The sequence below is a fragment of the Pelodiscus sinensis genome, chromosome 8, assembly GCF_049634645.1.
Source record: "Pelodiscus sinensis isolate JC-2024 chromosome 8, ASM4963464v1, whole genome shotgun sequence".
NCBI classification, from domain to species: domain Eukaryota; kingdom Metazoa; phylum Chordata; order Testudines; family Trionychidae; genus Pelodiscus; species Pelodiscus sinensis.
The window spans coordinates 62,283,994-62,308,174 of NC_134718.1; the positions used below are offsets into that span (position 1 = coordinate 62,283,994).

At 42.0% G+C, this 24,181-nt stretch overlaps 1 protein-coding gene and 1 long non-coding RNA gene across 11 annotated transcripts in view; one reads left to right on the top strand and one right to left on the bottom strand.

Annotated features, from left to right (window-relative positions):
• The window catches only part of ATRNL1 (attractin like 1), a 1,022,331-nt gene that overhangs the window by 159,970 nt on the left and 838,180 nt on the right, over positions 1–24,181 (bottom strand). The window contains exon 28 of one of the 10 annotated variants that reach the window (XM_006135020.4): positions 21,649–22,205. The exons of the other annotated variants lie outside the window; for them this stretch is intronic. Within the exon in view, the coding sequence (XP_006135082.3) occupies positions 22,128–22,205 (78 nt within the window). The 3' untranslated portion in view covers positions 21,649–22,127. Of the gene's footprint in view, positions 1–21,648; positions 22,206–24,181 lie in introns of those variants that run through there. 10 annotated transcript variants of the gene reach the window in all.
• LOC142830453 (uncharacterized) lies at positions 20,130–21,799 on the top strand. The gene is made up of 3 exons (XR_012905694.1): positions 20,130–20,270; positions 20,693–20,815; positions 21,661–21,799. It is a non-coding gene; the product is annotated as an uncharacterized LOC142830453 (long non-coding RNA).

Below are 24,181 nucleotides of genomic sequence, written 5' to 3' on the forward strand. Positions count from 1 at the left end.
GATATTTGTTACTATGGAACTCTCTTCCCCGTCACAAAGTTAATTTAATGGCTGAAGTTTCTTTCTCCTCTTGTCTAAAGAGCAACTTATGTACTATTCACCTATTCAGTACATTCAGCCTTCTGCTTAGATAGCTAAGGTACTCTTAGTCATTGGTTATTTTGTGCTACCATAGCATCATTAAGCTGTGTGAAATACCCCATTTTTAAAGATTGTTCTTGCTATGAACAATTTTGGAAGAATATAAAAGAATTGAACTGAAATGGGCATTTCAGATAACATTTCAGATTAGACTATTATAGCAAAATGGAGCATTTCAATCAAGTTCTTTGGTATCTAAACTGATTTATTGCATCCAAATTCTTTCGTGTTCTAAAGGTTTGGAAGGACTGTACAGCAAAACTGTTTATACTAATATTCTATCTCACTTTCCCCAGAGGTCTAGGTTGTGACTTGACTAGACGCTTCCCTAAGGAAGGAAGAGGGAAAACCAGCATTCCCTCATGATCTCTCTGCATGGACTAATGGACCTTGGGTCAGTGTCCACAGGGATAAGATGATGGTGTGCTCCAATTTACACCTCTCTTCAAGTCATGTAAGTAAGGAGTGGGCAGCTGAGCTGAAGGAGTCTTAATTTGCTGATGATCTAGGCCAGTAGCAAATTACTCTCTCTGGGTATGTCTACACTACCCCGCTAGTTCGAACTAGCGGGGTAATGTATGCATACCGCATTTGCTAATGAAGCCCGGGATTTGAATTTCCCGGGCTTCATTAGCATAAGCGGGGAGCCGCCATTTTTAAATCCCCGCTGCTTCGAACCCCGTGTAGCGCGGCTACACGGGGCTCGAACTAGGTAGTTCGGACTAGGGTGCCTATTCCGAACTACCGGTACACCTCGTTTCACGAGGAGTACCGGTAGTTCGGAATAGGACCCTAGTCCGAACTACCTAGTTCGAGCCCCGTGTAGCCGCGCTACACGGGGTTCGAAGCAGCGGGGATTTAAAAATGGCGGCTCCCCGCTTATGCTAATGAAGCCCGGGAAATTCAAATCCCGGGCTTCATTAGCAAATGCGGTATGCATACATTACCCCGCTAGTTCGAACTAGCGGGGTAGTGTAGACATACCCTCTGTGGGGAAAGGGAGAAAAAGGGAGGGAATGGTTTTTCAAGAAGCTTTGTAGGGCTCACTCCTAAAGTGGTACAAATACAGTTTACACACCACTTCTTGCTCAGGGCTGTTCCTAAGCAACAATCTAGCCCCCAAAAATTCTGAGGAAAGAAAAGTTATGGAATTTTGATTATTTCAACATTCTCTGACAAAGAATGAAATAATCACTCTTACAAAATGAAAAAAAATACTATCCCTACTAAATTTTCTATATCGTAGGTTGAAAATCTATCACTTTGTAACCAAATCAAAAGGTAGTTCTCCCTACAGTCCTTTGAAGACTTCATTGTCCTGTGCAATATTCACCTAGTACTTATAATTATAACTGGGCAGCAAGAGATAATAGCCTGTCAGATTGTTTTATGCAAATAATTTTTTGCTTGGGATTCATGACAAACTGGAAAAGTGACAGCCCTTATTACTGCATGAGAGATAATCATGGTGACTTATTTTAAAATGAGCACCTTACTGGAAATGTAGGGCTAAATAAAAACAATTTCAAGCTTAGCTTTTTCTTTACACTAAACTATTTGCTGTAAATACAAGAAACTGTTTTATTATGTCAATTAAACAATTATTTTGAGCAACAATACTGTTTCTTATTACTGTAAGGGAACTGTTAGCCCCTTACTTAAACTCAGTGGGAGTTTTTGGTTGGCCAGCTCCCAATACCAAAAGGGGAAGGGTCCGTGAGAAATCAGGGCTCTGAAACTGACAGACCCCAGGGACAATGGGAAGAGGCCAACACGCCAGCTCAGCCTGACTGACAGGTTGGACAGCTCAATGAGAGAATTAGAAGGCCAGGTCCCATCCCCCGTGTGAGCTGGGATTTTTCTGGGTCTCTGTGAGAAAAGGAGAGAACTAAGAAGAGCAGCAGGAAGAGCAAGCTGTGTGGAGAGACAGACCTGCAGGGTCAGAGCCACACACACAACCCAAGGAGTGCAAGCTGTGCTGAGGGGCAGACCTGCAGTGACCAGAAAGCCAAAAGGGTCAGAGAAGCAACACAAGGGACTGGAGTCTGGCAACACAGCACAGTCTGCAGCTGGGTGTGTGAGCAGCTGAGACCAACAGAGCGGGGCGGGGGGGAAGAGGCTCTGGGCAGGGACACGACAACAGCCAAGAGGCCCTGCAGGCCAGACTTGGAGAGGGATTGTAACTCCAACTGGGAGAGGGGTCCTGGCACCTAGAGCCTGAAGTCGTGTGGTCACTGCCAGAGCAAGCATGTCCAACCTGCAGCCCCCCTGCAGCACAGCCAGGGCCTGAGAAAGAGCCCTGGGACCTATAAGGAACAGACTGTGAACTGTCCTTACACTGTGCAGACTGCTGTTAGTGTTGTCCCCATGCTACAGAGCGAGGCTATGTGTTCTCTTTTAACCTTTCTCGTTTTTCCTTATTCTTTTATTTTTAATCAGTTGCTGTTTAATAAATTGTATTTGCTTTGAACTGTATGAAATGATCAAGAGTCAAGAAAGCATGCAGTGTGCAGAGAGCCCTAGCCCTTGCCTCAAGTGACTACAAGGTCGGGGATTAAGACCTAGAAAACCTGGGTCCAGCCTTGTTGGGATTTTGAGGACTCTGCTACTCAGGAGAGTGGAAGGGGAGCCCTCAGGATCAGGGAGGCCTTTGGGTAAAAGAAGTGGGAGCAGGGACTCAGATCCTTTCGCTTGTCCATTTCACCGGGGTAGTATAGAAGCCAGGAAAGTTCCCCACAATAGCGGGACCATTCCCCCGCTTACATTACCATAAATTTATTTTCAGTTTCATATTTTAGATCATCTTCTCCAACTGTCAAGTGAGAAAGATAAAAGCCTTATATATTTGCATAGAGTGGTACCGAGGGGCAATTATTCCGGAGAGCAATCCTCAAAAAGAATATCCTCAGACAGAAGAGATGGCGGGCTTTCCAAAATGAGGAAGGCCTAGTATGGAGGAAGGAAACAGAGAAGATATTAGACCTGTAAGATGAATTTACTTCTGGGCCTTTTTATCACTATTTTATTTTTGAGTGTTAGAGGACCTGAAGAGGTATTCCCCACTTCCTTTCAACTTTGATCCAGGGAACACATAGTCTTAGGGATTCACCTTTTACTTCACATTTTTAACATCAAGCCATTACTTTAGGGGGAAATAAGCCATAAACACAGATATTCAGGGACAATGAATGCCTAAAAAGCCCGAAAGCTTGAAAAGCAGTGGTAAAAGAGATAGTGGAAAGCAGTGAACGACTAATTTTTTGCACAATGTGGCCAATATAATTTTGAGCTGCATAAGCAGAGTTCTCACATCATGAGACAGTGTAATGGTCCCTGTGCACCCTACTGTATAGGGATTTACTATAATCTGGCTCTCTGACTGAATTACTTCCATCTTTTTGTCTTGAAAATCTATACAGGAAAAAATATTTGATCATTTAAAAAAATTACTATTAGTACTTTTGCAAAACTATGATTTATACAGAATTCTAATTAAGCACTAGTATTAGCACAACTCTTATTTAGCCTAATTCTATTTTATTAAAACTTTCACCTGGCAAACAAAATTGTAGGCTACAGACTGGCAGCTCTTAAATTATGCTACACTATGTTAGAAATAGAAGACATAAAAGAATTTCAAAGCATAAATAAAATATTATCTAATTTGCATTTCAAAACATTTGCCTGAATATTTGATTTAATACTGACATAAACATATTCCATATCTGATTACATGGCATTTTTCAAAGTTCCCCTTTCCACGGTTCCAATTTTTCCAGCATTTATTCAAGTAGAGCTGGTTATGGTGATTCTGCTAATGTATTATGGGAATACTGATTATATACAGTCAAAGCAGAGCTCCATGTCATGAACCATATGGGCATTTACTGAAGCATGAGAGAGAGTCCCTTTTATGAAATTTTAATGTTTTAATATTGTGTAATTTAATTTATGCCAAGGTAAACCAGAAACAAACAAAGCAAGCTTCCATTTATTCAACTGGATTCTTATAAAAAGACCTTTGCACCTGAGAGCTTCATTGACTTCAATGAGGCTCCATGAAGTGGATCCTTGTACGCCAGTAGAGACTCACTGTTGTCAATGGAAATCCACAGTTTCAAGGGCCTGTCCATACCAGTCAAGTGCGGAACTGGGACCACAATTTGCAACTCTGATGTTTAAAGAAGTTTTATTTATATGTAGAAAAATGCATATTTATCTTTGTATATTTGTTTTAGTATCAAGTAGAAAAAATATTTTGATTTACAAAACAAATACACTTGCCTTAAATGTAAGGAAACTCAAGTTTTTGAGAGCTGGTTAGAGTCTTAATTATCCTTCCATGTGCAACTACACATTTTTCAAAGGCTAGTTTAAGATGGCACTTTTTGCTGAAATTATCTAGTGCAGTGGGAAAGGTATTGGAATATGGGATTTGTTGAGTGTTTTGCTATTTAATAATATTTAATTTTCAATTTTGCTACTAATTCAGGAAGCCTTAACACTTACTGAATTAGAGTAAGCTCAGTAACTCAACCATTGAAAAGTGCAATGGTTAAGATACATTAATGGGAAACAATGGTTAATTTTCTGAATGATGGTGCAACAAAAATAAAGTCAAATTGCATTATGATTAATGATTTGATTAACTGATTGCTGTTCAGAAATTATATTCAATAAGGTCTGTCAATACAAATGATTATTGATTACCACATTACAAAGTACCAAATATAATGGGCTCAAGTAAATCTTTAAACTTATTGTCATGGATACTAATTTGGAGGACAGAAAACAATGTTTATCATCCAATTTAATTTCAGACAGTTAACTTAGCTGTAACAACTCACTTTAGCATTGCATTTTGAAGATGTCAAGTATTTTTGAAAGAAAAAACATATTCCAGTAAATCTGCAAATTTGCATTTTACCATAAGTAATTTAAGACAAGTTATATTTCCATTATTTATTTAACTTCTGAACATTCAGAAATCCAAAGTAGCTTGTTTTGTTCAAAATATTCCATGCTGAAACAGGTGCACTGGGTGAGAGGCAGAATGCCCCACATCTAGCTGACTTAGCATACAAAGGATTCAGCTGTCCAGTGGACAGAGCAGGTAAAACAGGTGCTTGGTCCCTGCCTTCATCCCTTCCATATCTGATATCTTTCAGGCAGCTACTGTACTGAGTAATAAGAAGGAATAAAAATGGCATTACGCAATGGGATTATGCCCCGTGTCTGTGTAGGCGTGCAATGTGAGGGAAAGATCCTTGTGTTCCACCAGAATATGATTCATATGTACATGTGAAATTTGATGCTTAGTACTACTATTTGTATATCAACATTCAGATTGGTTAATGACTCACAGAAGGTTATTAGACTTCCAATTAATGTCTTAGACATAGCTTTACAAAATGGACATCATGTACATCCTCTTTCCAACTTACAAACCAGTTACGGGCAAGCAATTGGTCTTAACTCGGTTTGTTCATAAGTTGGACCCCATAGAGTTACACGCAACTGCGCTGTTCGTAAGCACGGATTGCATTCATAACTCGGGGTCCGCCATTTACGACAGTTTCAGTCGTAACTGCGAATGGTCGACTTACTCGGGGACCGGCTGTAATTTCTTTCAGGATTTCACAAACATTATTACAACATCTAATACTACTTAAATGTTCCACTTGCAAAATGCACCATGGATAGGAGGTTATTTGCATAGGGATCCTCAAATGGAGCATTTTTCTCATAGAAGTAACTAGCTTTTATTTTTTAAATGGCTAAATATTTTGTTATATTTTAAACCAAAATGCACATGATTTAAGTGTCTGAGCCAAAGCTCACTGAAGTCAGTAGAAAAATTCCAGTTGACTTCAATAAACCCTGAATCATTGTGACCTATGTAAAGAGGTTTCTTGATACCATATGCTGTTTCCTCCATGTTACTCACAGAACATACTTAGTGGTGAAAAGCTTAATCTCAATGAGTTTTCCTATAATAGCTTGAAAAGTTTTTGTTGATAGTCTTAAAACAGATGTAGTTTCATGTTATTGGTCTTTTTGTATCATTTGTAAGAAAGATGTTGCTGAATTGTTTATAACTGTACAAATATAGGGTCTGTTTCTAACAAGCATCCTCAAATCTTACTGAAGTCACTAAGGGCACATCTGCTCTCCAGGGAAGATCGACCCTCCAGAGGTTGACCTTCTAGCATTAGATTTAGTGAGTCTAGTATAGTCTCCCAAATTAAACAATGAGGGAAGACCCTGAGGTGTCTGGTGCTCCTCATTCTGCAAGAAGTAAGGAAAGCTGACAGGAGCATGTGCGTTTGTTGGTTTCCTGCAGCGTAGATGCCACACCAGCTCAGCTTAAGGTAAACTGATTCCAGCTACACATTTTGCATAGCTGGATGGTGTACCTTAAGCTGACCTGCTTGGTCTAATATACCTAGTATAGGCCAGGCCTAAGAGTTGAAGGCACTTCTTACAACATCAGGAGGCAGTTGGCACCACACTAGATCAGGTTAGTCATGAGTAAATGACAAAACACACTGGGTAGGGGCAATATCCTAAAAAGATTACTGGGTATAGTGCTTACAACCACAAGCAGTTTCATTGAGTCAACAGGAGAACCTCACAGTGACGAGAATGACGTCCAACAATATTGACAGATCAGGCCCTATGTTTGTACTGAGTTATTCCATAACCTACCACCTACGCTAGAAACCTCAAAATCACCAACAAATTTAATGGTAACAAGTAGTCCTATTAAACTAAAGGTTGTGCTGTCATTTTCAACTTTCTTTTGACAATATGAATTGATTTAAAAATAAAAAAACCTCAAACAGCAAAGTCTTTGAAACATCACTTCAAAATAGGTCAGATACTAACTTCATAGGCTCTGTTTATATAGCATGAAAGGCTGTCTGTGTTTTCTCATGACTTTTCTCCTTGTGGGAGCTCCCATGGATCTTCTTCCTAGCAAAAGAGAATCCATTGCCTGAGCCTATCCTAAAGCTAACAACGTGAGCTTTGTCTGGAGAAACAAATGCTAAAGGAGTGAAGATATACACCAACCTAATTAAAAGTACACGGGTATGTTATCTCACTTTATTGGCATTGTTGGTTATTTGTTAACATGTTTGATTCTAAGCAAAATTTAAACGTAAATGTACATCTATTTTAATTTTAACTGAAAAGCAGAATAAATATAGAACATTTCTTTTCAATAAAAAATATCTAGAAACTTACATCTCCCCTTTCTGGAGTATTTATTGGTGGCCAACCTGTCTGATTTTGAATTACTTTGATTTTCTTAAAATTATTATTATGGTGATGTATCTTTCTGATCCTTCACCTATATTACACAATTGAGTAATGCTGAATGGAAACTGCCTATTTTCACTTACATTTCTGGTGGTTTATCACTGCAGAAATAATGGTAGAGAGTCAAGGCCTTGTCATGGCAAAAAAAAGTCATCATTTTACTTAAGAAAAAGTTACTGCACACAACTATTTTCAATTAAAAATATTCTATAGTCATTTTAACCATTTAAAATATTATAGAGATTGGATATGAGGGAAATATATATACAAAATTATAGAAACGCATGTAACAGGTAAATAAAGGGAAAAAGCTCCCTCTTCCCAAAAATCTTTAGCAAAAAAAAAAAACATAGGCCAAGGTTTTGTCAGAAATCTTGGTTTAACAAGCTCTTGGTATATCAACCCAGGGTAGGAGGAAGGGAAGTTGGGGATACATTTCCATGTGAGAATACACACTTGAGGAAGTTCTGACAGACAGTGAATAATACTTTATGATAACCTAGGAATATTATGGGCAAAGGAGTGGCCAATCTATTGAAGGCATCATTATAGAATCAGAGGGTAATGATTAGGATCAGTTTAATCCAGAAATAATTATAGATTTATCAATTAAAGACTAGTCAACTTACAGATATCCAAATGTAATTATTTATGAGAAATGATCAATTGGGGGGGCATTTCTACTGGCAGTCAATATTTTATCATGATCTGGAAAACAATAAAAATCAGTGCTAATAAAGTTTGCAGATAACAGAGAGATTGTTAGGATAGTGAATATCAATGTGGGCATGACAGTGATCTAGAGCAATGTAGATCACTTGGTAAGTTAGGTGAAATGAAACACATGCATTGCAATACAACTAATGCAAAGCCAAATATGTAGACAAAGAATTTAGGGCTGTATCCTTAAAAGCAAAGACTAAAAAAGTACTTGAGTTATTGTAGACGATAAAATTATCATGAGTTCCCACTGGGATGCTGTGACATAAAGGGCTAACATGATACCTAACTGTGTTTACAAAAGAATACTCAACAATACATTATCTCCACACAAGGCATGGAAAAGATCAACACCAACTGGTGTAAACAAGGCAGTTCCACCAAAGTCAGCTGAAGTACATAAATGTACTGCAACCTGAGATCTGACCCTGTGTGTCCCGTTCTGGTGCCCACATTTTGAAAAGATGCTGAAAAATTGGAGAGATTTCAGAGAAGAGCTCTGCCATTAAACATATATAACAAGAGGGAAAAAAGGAACTCAATTATTTAGCTTACTGAGAACAAAGTTAAGAGGCAATTTAATCACTGCCTGTAAGTACCCATACTGGAAGAAGATATCTGATATTAGAAAGCTCTTTAATCTAATTGACAAAGGCAAAACAAGAGCCAATGGCTGGTAGTTAAATACATTGAAGTTCAAACTGGAAATAGACACAAATTTTTAACAATGAAGGCTATTAATGCTTGGAATATATTGTCAAAGAATAAAGTCTCTATACTCGCTAACTTGAGATCTGTTGTCTTTATAAACAAAGTGCTCTAGTTTAATCACAAAGTATTGGGCTAGGTGCTGTAATCACCAAGTTAAATTCTATGGGCTGTGTTACATAGGAGGTCAAACCATGTGACTCTATTGGTCCTTTGTATTCTTAAAGCATGTAAATCTATGAAAACACATATAAGTGAACTTGATACAGTTCAATATAGTCCAAGAGATAGGACAGAAGACTTGGGTCCTGTTCCTTGTTCTGAGATTGATACACTATATCATTTTGTGTAAATCACTTATTCCTTCTCTGCCTCCGTTTCCCTTATGTGCCAAACAGAACTGATTACATACTATACCAATCTTTAAAATAATTTTGACATGTACTTACGAAAAGAAATATATAAATGCTTATTGTTATAAATGTCATTTTCAAGTTGGTCCCAGGATATGAGAAATACAATGTGGATGAAGTAATATCTTTTATTGGAACAACTTCTGTTGGTGAAAGAAACAAGACGACCTCTACAAAGCTCAGAAACTTATCTTTCACCAACAGAAGATATTACCTCACCCATCTTGTCTTTCACACTATTTTAAAGTCAGTATAGACAGGCTATTATATTAAAATTAGTTTTAACGAGTTATAAATTCAAGTTTTAAAGCACCTATTTTCTAACAAACAGTATGGACTCTTCTATATGTCTGTGGTACACAGAATTCTGTAAAATAATGGAAATAGTAAATTGTCTACATGATGGTTCTCTGTTCAGTAATTAAAACACTGAGCTAAATAAAATTATGTGATTACTGCTAGAGAATCCTGAACCAAGCAGAATTCTTCATGAATGATGCTAAAATCTAACTGAAATGTTGCCAGCATTTTTACACATACAGTATTTTGGGCTGCATCATTATTATGGTAAACTCAATAATGTCAGGGTGTGTCTAAACTACATGGCTCCATCAATGGAGTCATGTAGATTAGGCTGCTCGGCAAAGGGAAATGAAGCCGCGATTTAAATAATCATGGCTTCATTTAAATTTAAATGGCTGCCGCGCTGAGCCAACAAACAGCTGAAGCTGTTTGTCACCTCAGCGCGCTAGTCTGGACGCTTCTGCGCCGACCTGAAAGCCTGTTATCAACCTCCCCGTTATGCCTTGTAGGATGAGGTTTACTGGGGAGGTCGATAAAGGGCTTTCATGTCGGCAGGGGAGCATCCAGACTGCCCCGAGAGTCCGACAAACAGCTGATCGGCAGAGCAGGGCAACCATTTAAATTTAAATGAAGCCGCGATTATTTAAATTGCAGCTTCATTTCCCTTTGCTGAACAAACAAATCTACATGGCTCCATCGATGGAGCCATGTAGTTTAGACATACCCTCATAGTCTAAGGAAAGATGTGTCAAGTATAGCAGATGAAATGTATTTGTGTGAACAGTCAAATGACAACAGTCCATTTTATACTCGGTATTTGTTTAATGATTGTGCTTTATTCCATTATAACAAAGAAAGCAGATTTTATTCCTTTTATATCATTGCTATTAATAGTGATCAGATCTTTTATCACATAACTTTCCTGTTTGTAATATTAATTTATTTGGTGGCACAGCATATTTTAATCCTATGGATTATTCTGCTGACATTACTAAAGACTCATATATCTTCTCTTTACATACAGTGGTGGAGCCAGGTTTTGGAAATGGAGGTGTCATTGGGTCTTGTTGGGGCCTCTCTATTCAATGGGTGTACTTTTCCTCTGCTGCAGTCACTGCCTCCTTGTTCTGCAGAATTGAACCAATCACCTGTCATAACAACCCTCCTGCTGCTGCTAATATGTAATATTTCTGTTTTAACAGAATTGTAGTAATTTATCAAGTGAATAACAAATTCCATGTACTTCTTTTTACAAGGTGGATTTAATCCTAGAAAAGACTGTCTACACCACCTTTATGCAAATCAGATTAAGAGAGATCAATTCCCCCACAGTTAATCTATCATCTCTTTTTAGTATTGTTAACAAATTCACAACACCAGCGAAGCTGAAGCAGCTGAGGAAGAAAAACATGGATTGTCCCTCTCCTGGAAGTCTGGAGTTGTATGACTGAATAGTAAACAAATCTTTAACTGGCATATATTAGAGCCCTGCATAGATACAAAATTGGCGACTGTATCCACAAAAATGAGCTGCAGTTATCCGCATCCACATCTGCAGATGTGCATACGCACGGATATAAAACAGAAATCTGCAAATTCGCAGGACTCTAGATCAGAGTTGTTGACTCAAGAACCACGACCTGAACTCGAGTCCGACTTAAGTTGCCTAGGTGACTTGACTTGAGACTCGACTTGGGTTCACTGTTTGTGACTTGAGACTCGCTAATTTTATTAAATCGACTTGGTGAAAAAATTGTCCAAAAATGCCGATATTGATGACTTGTACAAAAGTGACTTGACATTTTTTAAATTAAGACTTGAGACTCGACTTGGGACTCGACTCGAAATTGACTTTAGGGACTCGAGACTCGACTTGAGACTTGAACTGTAGTGACTTGAGACTCGACTTGGAATTGAAAATGGCGACTTGAAGACAACACTGCTCTAGATACAAACTTTACAACCATATCTTCATCAGTATCCGCATAAATAAGCTATATCTGGGCTCTGATTATTGTTAGTACAATCACATAGAATAGGCCGACTATATTTTTGTATGATGCTACACAGAACAGAGCAGTTTCTACTAAAATATTTTTTAAAGTTTGTGATCTAAGAGGGTTCAAGGAAAGGTTCTATTGTAATGGAGATGTATCTGCCAGGCAAACTGATGCTGTAGGTCCTGGAAAATAAGTGCAGACATACATCTTAGGGAAATAGTGCCAGGGAAATACAGCAAAATGCTTCTCACTAGCTTGTGCAGAGGGGCTTTTTGCAGTGATTGGGATGAGGCAGAGCTGTAGTTTGCAATGTATCACACTTTGTTGTATTGCAGAGTTGTGTGTGGCCTACAGCTAAGAAAAGTAAATTTGCTCAGAGTTAGTTTTCCTTTCTAAAATCATGGTTTTATTTGTGAATCTCAAAAAAAGGTTTTTTCCAACCCAATGTTGTGAATAAAACAGAAAATAAAATCCCTCTTTCCTTCCCTTCTGGGATTATAATCAAAAGTCAAAACAAAAGTACCCTCCTTCTGGGGCTCAAGCTTGAGAAAAAAGTCTCTTCCTCTGAACTAGCCACTGCTTTCTGACTCTGTAGGGGGCTGGCTCCAGATGTATTTACTCTCTCTCTATTCAATTTCTCTGTTTGATATTAAACCTACTGCAGACCTTAGACCATTCTCCCTAAGAAGCCTCAGGCCAGCTTCCCCAGGGGTTTCACATGTCCTGAATAGTTGGAAGTCCCTATTTCATAGGGATGACATTTATCAGCCTCTGAAAGCAGCAAAGCAAAGTGGTTTATAAAAGCTAAAAATGATTATTTCTTATTTTTTTACTTTTCTAAAAGAAAAATAAAACTGCTTTGTGGTGTCAACATCCTGAAATCACTGCGGAAGTGAATTGAAATTACCTTGAACTCCATTCTGCTATCATCTCTGGGCAACCTGACACAATAGGAAAAGGCTGCAGGCTCTCTTTAGTTTTCCCTCAGTATCTATGATAATTCTGTTCCTTATCAAATGAATGCTAACTTCAACTGCTCATTAAAGCTGTCATTTTTTTCATAGCTTCATCTGCCTCATAATTGAAATTCTTATTTTAAGAGCATCATCTTAACGTTATTGCTAGCTATGGAATGTCTTGTGAAGAGAGCAACATTAGAGTTAATTTGGCCCTACATCTCTGGTAATGGATACTGTCTGAAATATAATAAACTGTGGATATCTGTACCTCAGCTGAAAGATGTCAAGGTTACTTTCTCAATTACTGCAGTTTATTAGAGACCTACAGACAATAGGATACCATTCCTTATGTCTCACTGATTTCAAATTGCTTATAATCTCTTTGTTAAGCTGTTGAAAGTGAGTTTCCTAACATAACTTGAAAAGGATTCTCTATATGACTCTTAATTAAAACTGTTTACATGCTTTCCTCATTGAAGCTTCCTACAGAGAAAAACTGTGCCAATACTGCAATAAAGATTAAGTACTTCTGTGACTGCATTCAATGTAGATTTAAAATAAAATCTATAAAAATAAATCACACACCTGTATAAACAACAGAACAGAAAGTAGCATCCACCCAACAGAGATTCCATTTCTTTTAATGTACAGTTAATATGCAGCCTACACAAATCATATTATAGTTATGTGCTGCATAGACATATGCTTCTAATAACTTAATGCAATTTCTTTTTTACTTGGTTGTGATTATTTCCTACTACTTGGAACACAACATCTTTGAACATTACTTACCTTGCACCTGCAACCCAGGAACAAACTCAGTAAGAGAATCTTCCTGTAGTTCTGTGGATAAATTCCAGTGCACAGTAACTGACTTCAGCCCTGATGCTTCAAGCATGTAGGATCATAAGAACAGCCATACTAGGTCAGACTGAAGGTCCATTTAGCCCAGTATGCTGTGTTCCAACAGTGGTGAATGTCAGCTGCCTCAGAGAAAATGAACAGAACAGGCAATCATCCAATGATCCATCCTCTGACATCCATTTGTCCGCTTCTGACAAACAGAGGCTAGGGACACCATTCCTGCCCATCCTGGTTAATAGCCATTGATGGACCTAACCTCCATGAATTTATCTAGCTATCTTTGAATGCTGTTAAAATCCTGGCCACTTAAAAACATCTCAACTTTAAGTATGAAAGTTGTTCCAGTTAATGGGACTACACATGTGATCAAAGTTAGGCATATGCCTATGTGTTTGCAGGACTAAGCCCAAATTACACTACTTTGATTTTCCAGTAATTTTTACACCAAAAATGCACAAATGTAGCTAGACATTCCTCAGAGTACTAGGAAGAGCCAAAGTTGTGCCACATCTTCATCCCCATCCATCCATTTTGTTCTCTGCAATGCTGACTCAGGAGAATTGTAATTCCTGAATTAACTGTCCTGTCATTCTTTTTTAGGAAGAAATGAAAGGGGGAAGTATCCCAGCTGACTGCGTGTGAAAATAAGCACAAACAGTTCCTAAGACAAATGCTGGATAAATAACATAAGAAAAATGAACTCCACTCCCTGGAAAAATAAAAACAAACAAACAACTGACTCTCCCATGTGAGATCATCTGTAAAGCTCCCCAACGTTAGTAAGCACATACTGAAACATGCAAATGCACTCTGTGAATGCAATCCGTCATTCCAGACAAAGTCAAATGCTGCAATTTCCATGGTCTATATCCCAGGCTAAAATTTTCACAGAAAAAAATAATACAGGAAGAGTAGCAGGGACAGATATGTCCCATCAGCAGGGCACATCACTTGAGGGACAGCTACGCAATACTGAGATGTTGTTACTAAGTGAGGTCGCTCATGGGAACACTGAATTTGTGAGTGCAGCAGTCTCATCTCTGTTCTAGTTTACATAAGTAACTTACACTAACTTTACTCAGGCACCAGTCAGAGACGCAGGCTGTGTGCAAGTCTTTCACCATGGGTAGACAGATGTGCTGAAGTGGCTCAAGCCAGAGCAGTAAAAATAGCAGTGTGGACGTTCTAGCTTAGGCTGGAATTCAGGCTCTTGACCTACCTGATCCCGTCCAAGCTCCAGAATGAGCCACAACAGCCACACAAATATTTTTAGAACGCTAGTGTAACCCACTCGCCTTCTGGCTTCGGTGCACTTATGTAATGGCACTTAGACCGCTTACAGAGGGAGAAAAAATGAGTTTGCACTACAGCAGGAGTGGGCAAGATATGGCCCATGGGCTAGATACAGCCTGCCAAGCCATTTGACCTGGCCCGCAGCCGCCCTTCTGCACCCCTGCCTCCAGGCCAGTCGAGACCTGGGGGCAGGGGAGTACACAAAGGTATTTGCTCTTTAAAGTGGCTGGTGGCTTGCTCCCCGCACTAGGGGTGCACAGCACCTAGAGGGAGCTGCCAGCTGTTCAGAACAACTGGTGGTTCCCTCTAGGCATCACGCACCTCTGGCAGGGTGGGGGCAGAGGGCAAGAGACTTCACGTGAACCGTTGCCCCCAGGGGTTGCACGCAGTTTTCTTCCCCTGCCAGGGGCACGTGGTGCCTAGAGGGAATCGCCCCTTCCACCTAGGACTCTCCTTTCTGCCTGAGGTCCCCCTCTTTTCAGAGGCAGAGCTGGCCCACGACCACTACCCCCTGCAAAAATTATTGCCCACCCCTGCTCTACTGCCTTAGCTGAGAGCCAGCTGACTATTTGCTTACGTTGTAGAGGTTCATGCATTAGGCTCCAGAGGTCCCAGGTTCAGTTCCGCCTGTCAGCATTACATTAGCTCAATTGCTAGCACAAGTCCGTTTACCCAGCTGGCATGCTCACATATAGCTTCAGTGCAGACCTACCCTCATTCTCCTGGTGCTAGGATAGCTAAATGACACTTTAAAGTTCTGGGATAAAGATCCTAGTCAACATCTCCATCACAATGGAACTTTCCGGCCTTCTAGAATGAGAGAAAAGCTCATCTGTGCAGGAGGAAAGATATAAGACTACAGAATGAACTTCTACAAGAACTGAGGACCATTAATCACAAACCTCACCACCTTTTCCTGTAGAGCAAAATGCATTTCTCTGACTCGTCTTCTCTGATAAAAACATATAGCAACATGTATATTTAAAACAATAACAAAAAATCTTATCAAAACACAACACACCACTGCAAAAACTGCTTCTATAGGGGAGAAGATGAGAGAATGAACATATGATAGATGTTAGTTGCATTGTTCAATGTGCTACTGGAAGGCGCCCTGATACTGTATAACAAACTTAGTAGACAAATAGAACAGAACATAATTGCAGATGCTTCCATATAGTGCAATACAATGGAGAATCAATCCCATTGTTTTACTGCAGTGATGAAAAACACAAGAGATGCAGCTATATTTACAAAGAATAAATGTATGTATACAGTAAGTCTGGACAGACTGGCATTCAAACCTTGCTGCTAAATGCTTCACAAAGAGTATGTCTATACTAACCCCCTAGTTCGATCTAGGGAGGCTAATGAGGGCAACTGAAAATTGCAAATGAAGTGCGGGATTTAAATATCCTGCGCTTCATTAGCATGTTCCCGGCCGGTCGCCATTTTAGAAATTGACTAGCCCGAAGTAACTGCCCGCATCTACACACGGCAGTGAAACGGGATTCCAAATTAAAGCCCTACATTCAATTAGCCTTTATTCCTCCTGCAATGAGGTTTACCAGCTAATCGATTTAGGGCTTTAATTTGGAATCCCGTTTCACTGCCACGTGTAAACGCGGGCAGTTACTTCGGGCTAATCAATTTCTAAAATGGCGACCAGCCAGGAATATGCTAATGAAGTGCTGGATATTTAAATCCCGCACTTCATTTGCAATTTCAGTCACCCTCATTAGCCTCCCTACATCGAACTAGGGTGCTAGTGTAGACATACCCAAACTGTTTATTTTATATTGTAATGTGTTAAATGTTAGTCCTAAAAATCAATGTGCCCTTGAGAACCAACAACAGCTTAGCTTTCTCAACAAAACTAAGCTATGAATTAGGACTCAAACAACTCTCTTTGTTATCAAAATTTGCTAATGAATTATAAGTAAGACTGATTTAACTGGAGGTCTCCTCTACCAATCCCCCACTAGTTTAGAGCAGCTGCTTTTCAACTGTCACATTTAAGTCTTGAAGTTCAGTGTGTATTGCTTACACTAAATGTACCGTATGTATATTGTTCTTGTGGAGAATATCAATGAGTATATAAAGTAGAGTTGAAGATAGAAGCACTGAGTCTAGTGTTTTGGGGTTATGGCCCGTGACAAGTTCCTCAATACATTTTTTGTCAATGAACATGTCACATTTTTGGATATCTAGCCACAGTTCTTTGGAAATACATGCTTTTACATAAAGATGTATGACTGTGGTCCCAAAGTTCTTTGAAGCTTGTTGTACAGAGACAAGTGAATAATTTTGTTTTCCCTCTTGAGCATACACTGTTTGCATGCAACATCTAGTGAATACAATAGCTTTTGCCATAACCTAATCTTAATATTGATATGTGCATCTTCAAAAGCAAATGGACAGGAAGGAAGGGAGGGAGGAGGAATGAGAAGGGGTAATTCTCTACTGCCTTATATCTTATATAGTTATTTAACCCTGTGTAAAGTTATTAGCAATGTGCGTCTACAAAGGTACCAAATAGCAATGGTAGCATTTTTACGCCATCTCTGCAAAACATAAATAACTAAACAAGACTCAAGACAGAGAGGACACCACATATTGTTCCCCAAATGCTACCATGTCCCCAAAGCTAAACAGCCAGAAAACACATAATAAGATTTTCCCTTTATTAATACATTGGCGAAATTATTAAAATTGGGTAAAAAAGGTAAATTCTTACAGAACACAGCCTTAAAAATGATGGGGGAAAATGTACTTCAAATATCATAAGGGCCTCATCCTGCCAAAACTGACCAGATGCTAGACTTCCTCCTCTCCTTCCCCCTCCCCAACACAAAAGAAAATATTTAAGCACATAACTCTCTGCAATTTGTGTCAGCAGATGTGAGAATTTATTATCAGGATGCAGACTTATATGTTAAAGAAATACTGTTAGTAGACAGTGAATGTAAAACACCTCTTCTTGACCATAAAAGATCTTGCATAATAATTTATTTTAACTAATAGATTCACACCTGGTTCCCTTTTGATTGAAAGATACTAACATTATTTAGTTCATAAGTACTAAGCAGTTTAAGGATAAAGGTATTAATTTAGAAACAGAGCCACGAGGCTCTTTGATACTTAATGAAATGTCCTTTTGACCTTTAATGCTGCATGGGGATAACATGATTCTGTTGTAGTTTTGAGAGAACCACCATTTTACGGGTTCTCTGGTTTTTATTCTGAAAAAAAAAATCTTAAAATAAGTTAAACTTTTCTCTGAACTACCGACATTGCACATTTTACTGACTCTCTAAGAATAAACAGTACCATAATCAAAGGGAGATAAAAGAAACAGGGCCATTGGCACCTCCTGCAGCAGCACAAGTCTGTGTACAAGAAGCCCAGGATGAATTTCCTCTCAGACACCATCTGTGTCTGCAAAATAGATGGCTACAGAGGGGATACCATGGGTTGGATGGGTAACCCATGGATTCCAAAGAGGTCACTGAGGATAGGGATATAATATTGGTAGGCAGTGGGCCAGGAGTCCCTGTCTCTATTGTGAGAGTGGTGCCAGTCTCAGTACTGATTGTGATCCCCTGGAAGTCTCAACAAGCTATGAGAACGTCTCGAAAGAAGGGAGAGGGGGAGGATTTCCCAAAATGCATTTCCAACACCTCTCCCCTCCCCACACGCATTAAGTTATTGAAGGGCGGGGAAGCACCACTCCAGATGGAGCAAGAAAATGTCAACCCTCATCTGAAGCCTAGTCACAGCGATTATATCAGTACCAAGGCAAACAGAAAAGTCAATGTCTCAAGCATGAGCAGACGCATCACATTCCCACATGGTAGCAAAACAGAAGATGGCACTTGACCCCAGGATTAGTACCACCCTGTGGATGTGGTCTGCACCACAGTCATCTGAGGTACATAAGTTAGTGATTGTGCCAATGAACTCCTCACTATTGAGCTCAGCTTCAAATGTCCACTCTGTGTCCCAGGCAATGCCAAAGACAGTGCAGACAACTGAGACAGGTCTACAAACAATCGAGGACTGCACAAAAGAAACTCCCAGAAGCTAATAATTGAGACACAAGATAGGTGAAGTCAAATGTTTTACTGGCCCAACGTCTGTCGTTGAGAGAAAGTTTCTGAGTTTATACGTAGCTTGGTCCAATAAAAGACATTACCATATCCACCTTGTCCTGCTAATATCCTGGGATTTGCTTTGCCCCTTTGTTCCTGACACATATAGAAATGTTGCAACAACATATCATACAACCTGTATCATTGGTGAGTCAGGAACAAAGAGGCAAATTTGACACTAGACAGTACACTAATGATGTGGAAACAGCTGGTGTCAATGTGATTGGTACCAGACTCCGTGGACATCTGACATACAGTACCAGAGTCAATGGAACAGCATCCAGCTCATGGCACCTCATTACCAGAGAAAAGGTAGATGATCAAGCTCCATCTTGTGTACTGGAAGAATCATAGTGTCAGTCTGCATTTCTCCTAAAAAAGGAGTGGCTGTGGATCCATTTTGTAGACCTTTTCCTCAGAGGGACCCAAGGGAGGAGAATGATCACTCTTCCTTCTGGGGGAGGCATCAGTGACTGGCCAAGCACCACTGGCTTGCTAGGTTTCCTAATTTGTCCAAGGGGATGGACCAGGAATGGGCAAACATTTTGGAAGAGGGGCTACCTCACTAATTTCTGAAGTGGACGCAGGCCATCCTGGAAGGGGCGGTGCCTCACGCAAAAGGGGCAGGGGTCCAGGAGGCTTCCTGTGCTTCCCCACCCACAGACCTGGATTGGCCTTGGGGTTGGGGTGTGTGTGAACTCTTTGCCCCACTTCCACCCGGGCACCCAGAGAGAATCACCAGCTGTTTTGAACAGCTGACAGTTCCCTCTGGTGCCACGTGCCCAGGCAGAGGGAGGAGACTTCACGTGCTCTCCCATTCCCAGGTCCCAACTGGCCGGGGAGGGGGGCAGGGGAGTGGCTGGGCAGCCATGGGCTGGATCAACCGGCTTGGCCCGGGGAGGTTGTCTTGCCCACTGTGACGGGGCACCGAGACCCCGCACCCAACCAACAAGCCTCTGTGCCCTGGGAGAAGGGCAACAGAGTGCTTACCTCCGCTGTGTCGGCTGCTCACGCGCCGCGGCTCAGCGGAGCGGCACCGCGGCACGGCGGAGCAAAGCCGCAGAGCAGCTGATTGATGCCGCCGCCCAGCTGGGAAGGAGCGGCGGCGCAGCTGAGCGGGACGCGGCTCCGACGAAGGGCGGGGAGGGAAGAAGCGCACGACGGGGGGGGCAGGGCACGTAGACCCCCCGGGCCGGCGGAGAACTTCAAAAGGCTGGCTGCCACGGGGGGGGGGGGTAACGCGAGGAGGTCGCGGGAGTACTCCTCCTCCCCGGGGCAGCGGAAAACCCAGAGAGACACCGGCAAACTGAGCAGGAGAAACCCGGCGGCGGAGGAGCCGCAGGGTGACCGTCACTTTCGGCCACAGCAGGACAGAAGGGACACCCTGGAGCCAGGGTAGGAGAGAGGAAGGAAGCAGCCCAGGGCAGGGTGGCAAGATAGCCCGTGGGCTGGTGTATTTAGGGGCACTCCCCCACCAGTTGGACTGAGACTCGCAGATAGTCTCCGTCCTCAGGGCCCTGGGCTGGGGTCCGGGAGTGAGGATGGGCCCGGACCCCCCTTCCCTCTCTCCTCCCGAGGGAACCCGGACCACGACGGGGCCCGTCGTCCGAGACTAGAGAACTCTCCCGGAGAGTCGAGTGACCGCCTTCCCCCCCCCCCCAGACGGGCTATGGGCGGGGCACGGCCACACCCACCCTTGGGTTGGGCAATATGTGGAGGTCCCTTGCACAAATGAGAGCCTCCTGTCTTGTTCTATATCATGCTACCTGAGGTACAACTTCCTTACCACCTACATTCTTTTCTTGAACTATCTGCAGATGAGTACCATTTTTCACAGGTTTTTCTCCCAGGCACAAGCACCGTGTGTGGGAGTCACTATGAAGAAGTGCCACCCCACATGATGAACAATGCTTAAACCCTGGTGAAAGCATCACAGAGGGGTAACTATCCTAACTATACTATCTAAAACTAAGGTGCTATTAAGCTAAATGCTAACTTTATACAACAAAAACCCAGAAAGAGATAGAAAAGTGTGAAGTAAATACCACACAGAACACTTTGACTCAAGCCACAGGCTGTAAGAAGGGAGATGGGACAGCACAGTCCCTAAATAGCCAGAGAAGAGGTATAGGGCAACAGGGAATGAATGCTACTCTTCTGGGCAACACTAATCAACATTATCTGGGCATATGAACACCTGAGTTAAATGCACATTAGCAACCACTAAAAGAATAATTTGTTTTTTGAAATAAAATTTGTATTCGAATAATGTTGTTTAATTTACACCTACAATGTCTCTTGTATCAGATGAAAACATGTTTGAGGTAAAATATGAAATATTGACACTTTACTGCAGCCTTATCCTCAAGGCTGTGATCTCATAAAATGTCTTCAGCAGAGCAGATGCTTTTGGTTCATACACAGGAGATTATAAAAGAATTGCTCACCCTTTTTTAATGTTTTATCTCAAATTGTGTTTGAAAGTCAATGGGAGACTTTTTCCCCTCCGGTACCAGACAGATAACTCACCACATTATTGGGGAGAGGCTACTTTTGTTTTTCTTTGCTTCATAGAATTTTTAGAAATAGTTATTACAAAACTTGGTAATGTATAATTGTCTTTTTCTTGCAAGATCACTTTAATGCCACAAAAACTTTCAGGTATTTCTGGAACCAAAGTCATTCAAGTCTTTTATGAATACTTTACTTTAGCTTTGCTTCTAGAACAATAATTTGATTTATTAGCTCCAGATGTTTCAATGTTTACTCATTTAATGTTTTACAGGCTGGGGTACTTATGATTACAAGCTGACAACAGGCACTCCTTTGCCTCCCTCCCCCCTTCAATTGATCAGTTTGTTACTAATAGCTGGACAATAAAGATATGCGCATGGTCATAATGCAATGGATACTGTACTTGAGAACCCCTGGGAAAATAGGCTTTTTCTGTTTAATAAAATTATACCAAAGAGAATGTATAGTACAAATGAACTAAATTAAAGGCTTATTTCATACACATTTAGTAAAAAATCATGCAGCTTCATACCACTGAACAATAAAGTTTTCTAGTCTGTTGTGAGCAAATGTATAGATTTGGAAAATAAACTGTATTTGGAACTGGAAGCAAGCACAGAACACGTACTGTTTTTCCCTTTCTTCCTAATAAATGAAAGTAGAGCTAACCCTAATACAAAGCTACTGAATTGATCCTTCCAGCTCCAACAGAGTCCAACTGCTTTTATTACATATACCTTAATACAGTATATAATACACAAAATCCCTCGATCCCCAAAGCAGCTTTGCAAGCAGAAAACCCCATAGATTCCTCTTCTGAAAAACAAAATATAGAAAAACAATACCATTAGTGTCTCAGTTCTGGTTTGGTCGATTTTCTTCCAACTTCTAACAATTTTATGACCTTTTAAATAATAGACAACTGCTCAGACTTACCACAAAAATATATTGGCCTATTAAACTAACTTAGTGTGCACAGCTTCTGACTCTGCATTGCCACTGTCAATGAGTTCATATTCACTTTGGACTTGAATATAGCTTGACAGCAGTTTATGAAATGCTTAAACTCCAGTGAGAACTGGCATAACTTATCAGAGTATCCACCAAAACAGTCAGGTTGGTAAGTTACTTGAGGAGAATTAAAAAGAGGCTACAACTTTATTTGTTGATTTAATGTCATGTCATGACAATTACAAGTGATCTAATAGTTGTTTCTGTCCACTGTAGTCTCAATATATATTGCTGCTGACAGGAAGTGCAGAGACTCAAGTACAGAATAAGGGCGTAGCACTCAGCTAAAAGTTAAGATAACTAAAAGTCATAGAACTTTCATATAAAGGTAATTAAATACTACAAGTCACCAAAAAAGAAACAACAATACACAACACCTAGTCTCACCTCAGGAGAGTGAATATCATTCTCATCTCTGTCTCTCTTAAAAAAAGAGCAACTCTCCATTTCAAGGTTAGTAAAACATATACAGGCAGTCCCCGGGTTACGTACAAGATAGGGACTGTAGGTTTGTTCTTAAGTTGAATCTGTATGTAAGTCGGAACTGGCATCCAGATTCAGCAGCTGCTGAAACTGACCACCAGTTCTGACTTACATACAGAATCAACTTAAGAACCCCAAGCGTCCCCAAGTCAGCTGCTGCTGAAACTGATCAGCAGCTGATTCCAGGAAGCCTGGGGCAGAGCAACTCTGCCTCCGGCTTCCTGTAGTCAGCGCTGGTCAGTTTCAGCAGAAGCTGACTTGGGGCCGCCTGGGGCAGAGCAGCTGGGGTGCTGCTGGGTTGCTCCAGTAGCGCCGCTCCTCGGCACTACTGGAGCAACCCAGCAGCACCCCATCTGCTCTGCCCCAGGTGTCCTGATTCAGCCGCTGCTGAAACTGACCAGCAGCGGCTGAATCAGGACCAGAGCAGCTGGGGTGCTGCTGGGTTGCACCAGTAGCGCCCAGAGCGGCGCCGCGGGACCCACCGGCAGCACCCCAGCTGCTCTGCCACAGGCGTCCGGAGAAAAGCCTAGTCTGCTGGGGGGGGGGGGGTACTAGCTGCGCCCCCCCACACACCCCAGCAGACCAGGAAGACTCGGGCGGCGGACCGAGATGCACCGAGATGCACCGCGGTCCCGCCGCCTGGGTCCTCCGCGGCTTTGCTCCCCGTCTCCCTGGTCTGCTGGAGACCAGCAGACCAGGGAGATGGGGAGCGCCTCTGAGGACGCCGGCAGCGGAGCAGCCCAGGCGCGCCTGGGGTGCCCCGCTGCCCGAGCCCCCCCCCCTCGGCTTTGCAAAGCGCGGGGAAGCCGGCGGCGGGGCAGTCCAGGCGCGCCTGGGGTGCCTCGCTGCCCGAGCCGCCCCTCCCCCCACCGCTTTGCAAAGCGCGGGGAAGCCGGCGGGGCAGTCCAAGCGCGCCTGGGGTGCCTCGGTGCCCTCCCCCCCTCCCCCCCCGCGGCTTTGCAAAGCGCGGGGAAGCCGGCGGCGGCGGGGCAGTCCAGGCGCGCCTGGGGTGCCTCGCTGCCCGAGCCCCCCCCTCCGCGGTTTTGCAAAACCGCGGGGGGGGGGGCTCCGGCAGCGAGGCACCCCAGGCGTGCCTGGACTGCCCCGCCGCTGGCTTCCCCGCGCTTTGCAAAGCCGCGCGGGTGGGGGGGGGCTCGGGCAGCGGGGCTGCCCCGCTGCCCGAGCCCCTCCGCGGCTTTGCTCTGCGTCTTCCTGGTCTGCAGACCAGGGAGACGCAGAGCAAAGCCCCAGAGTACACGGGCGGCAGGACCGCGAGGTCCCGCAGTCCGTGTACTCTG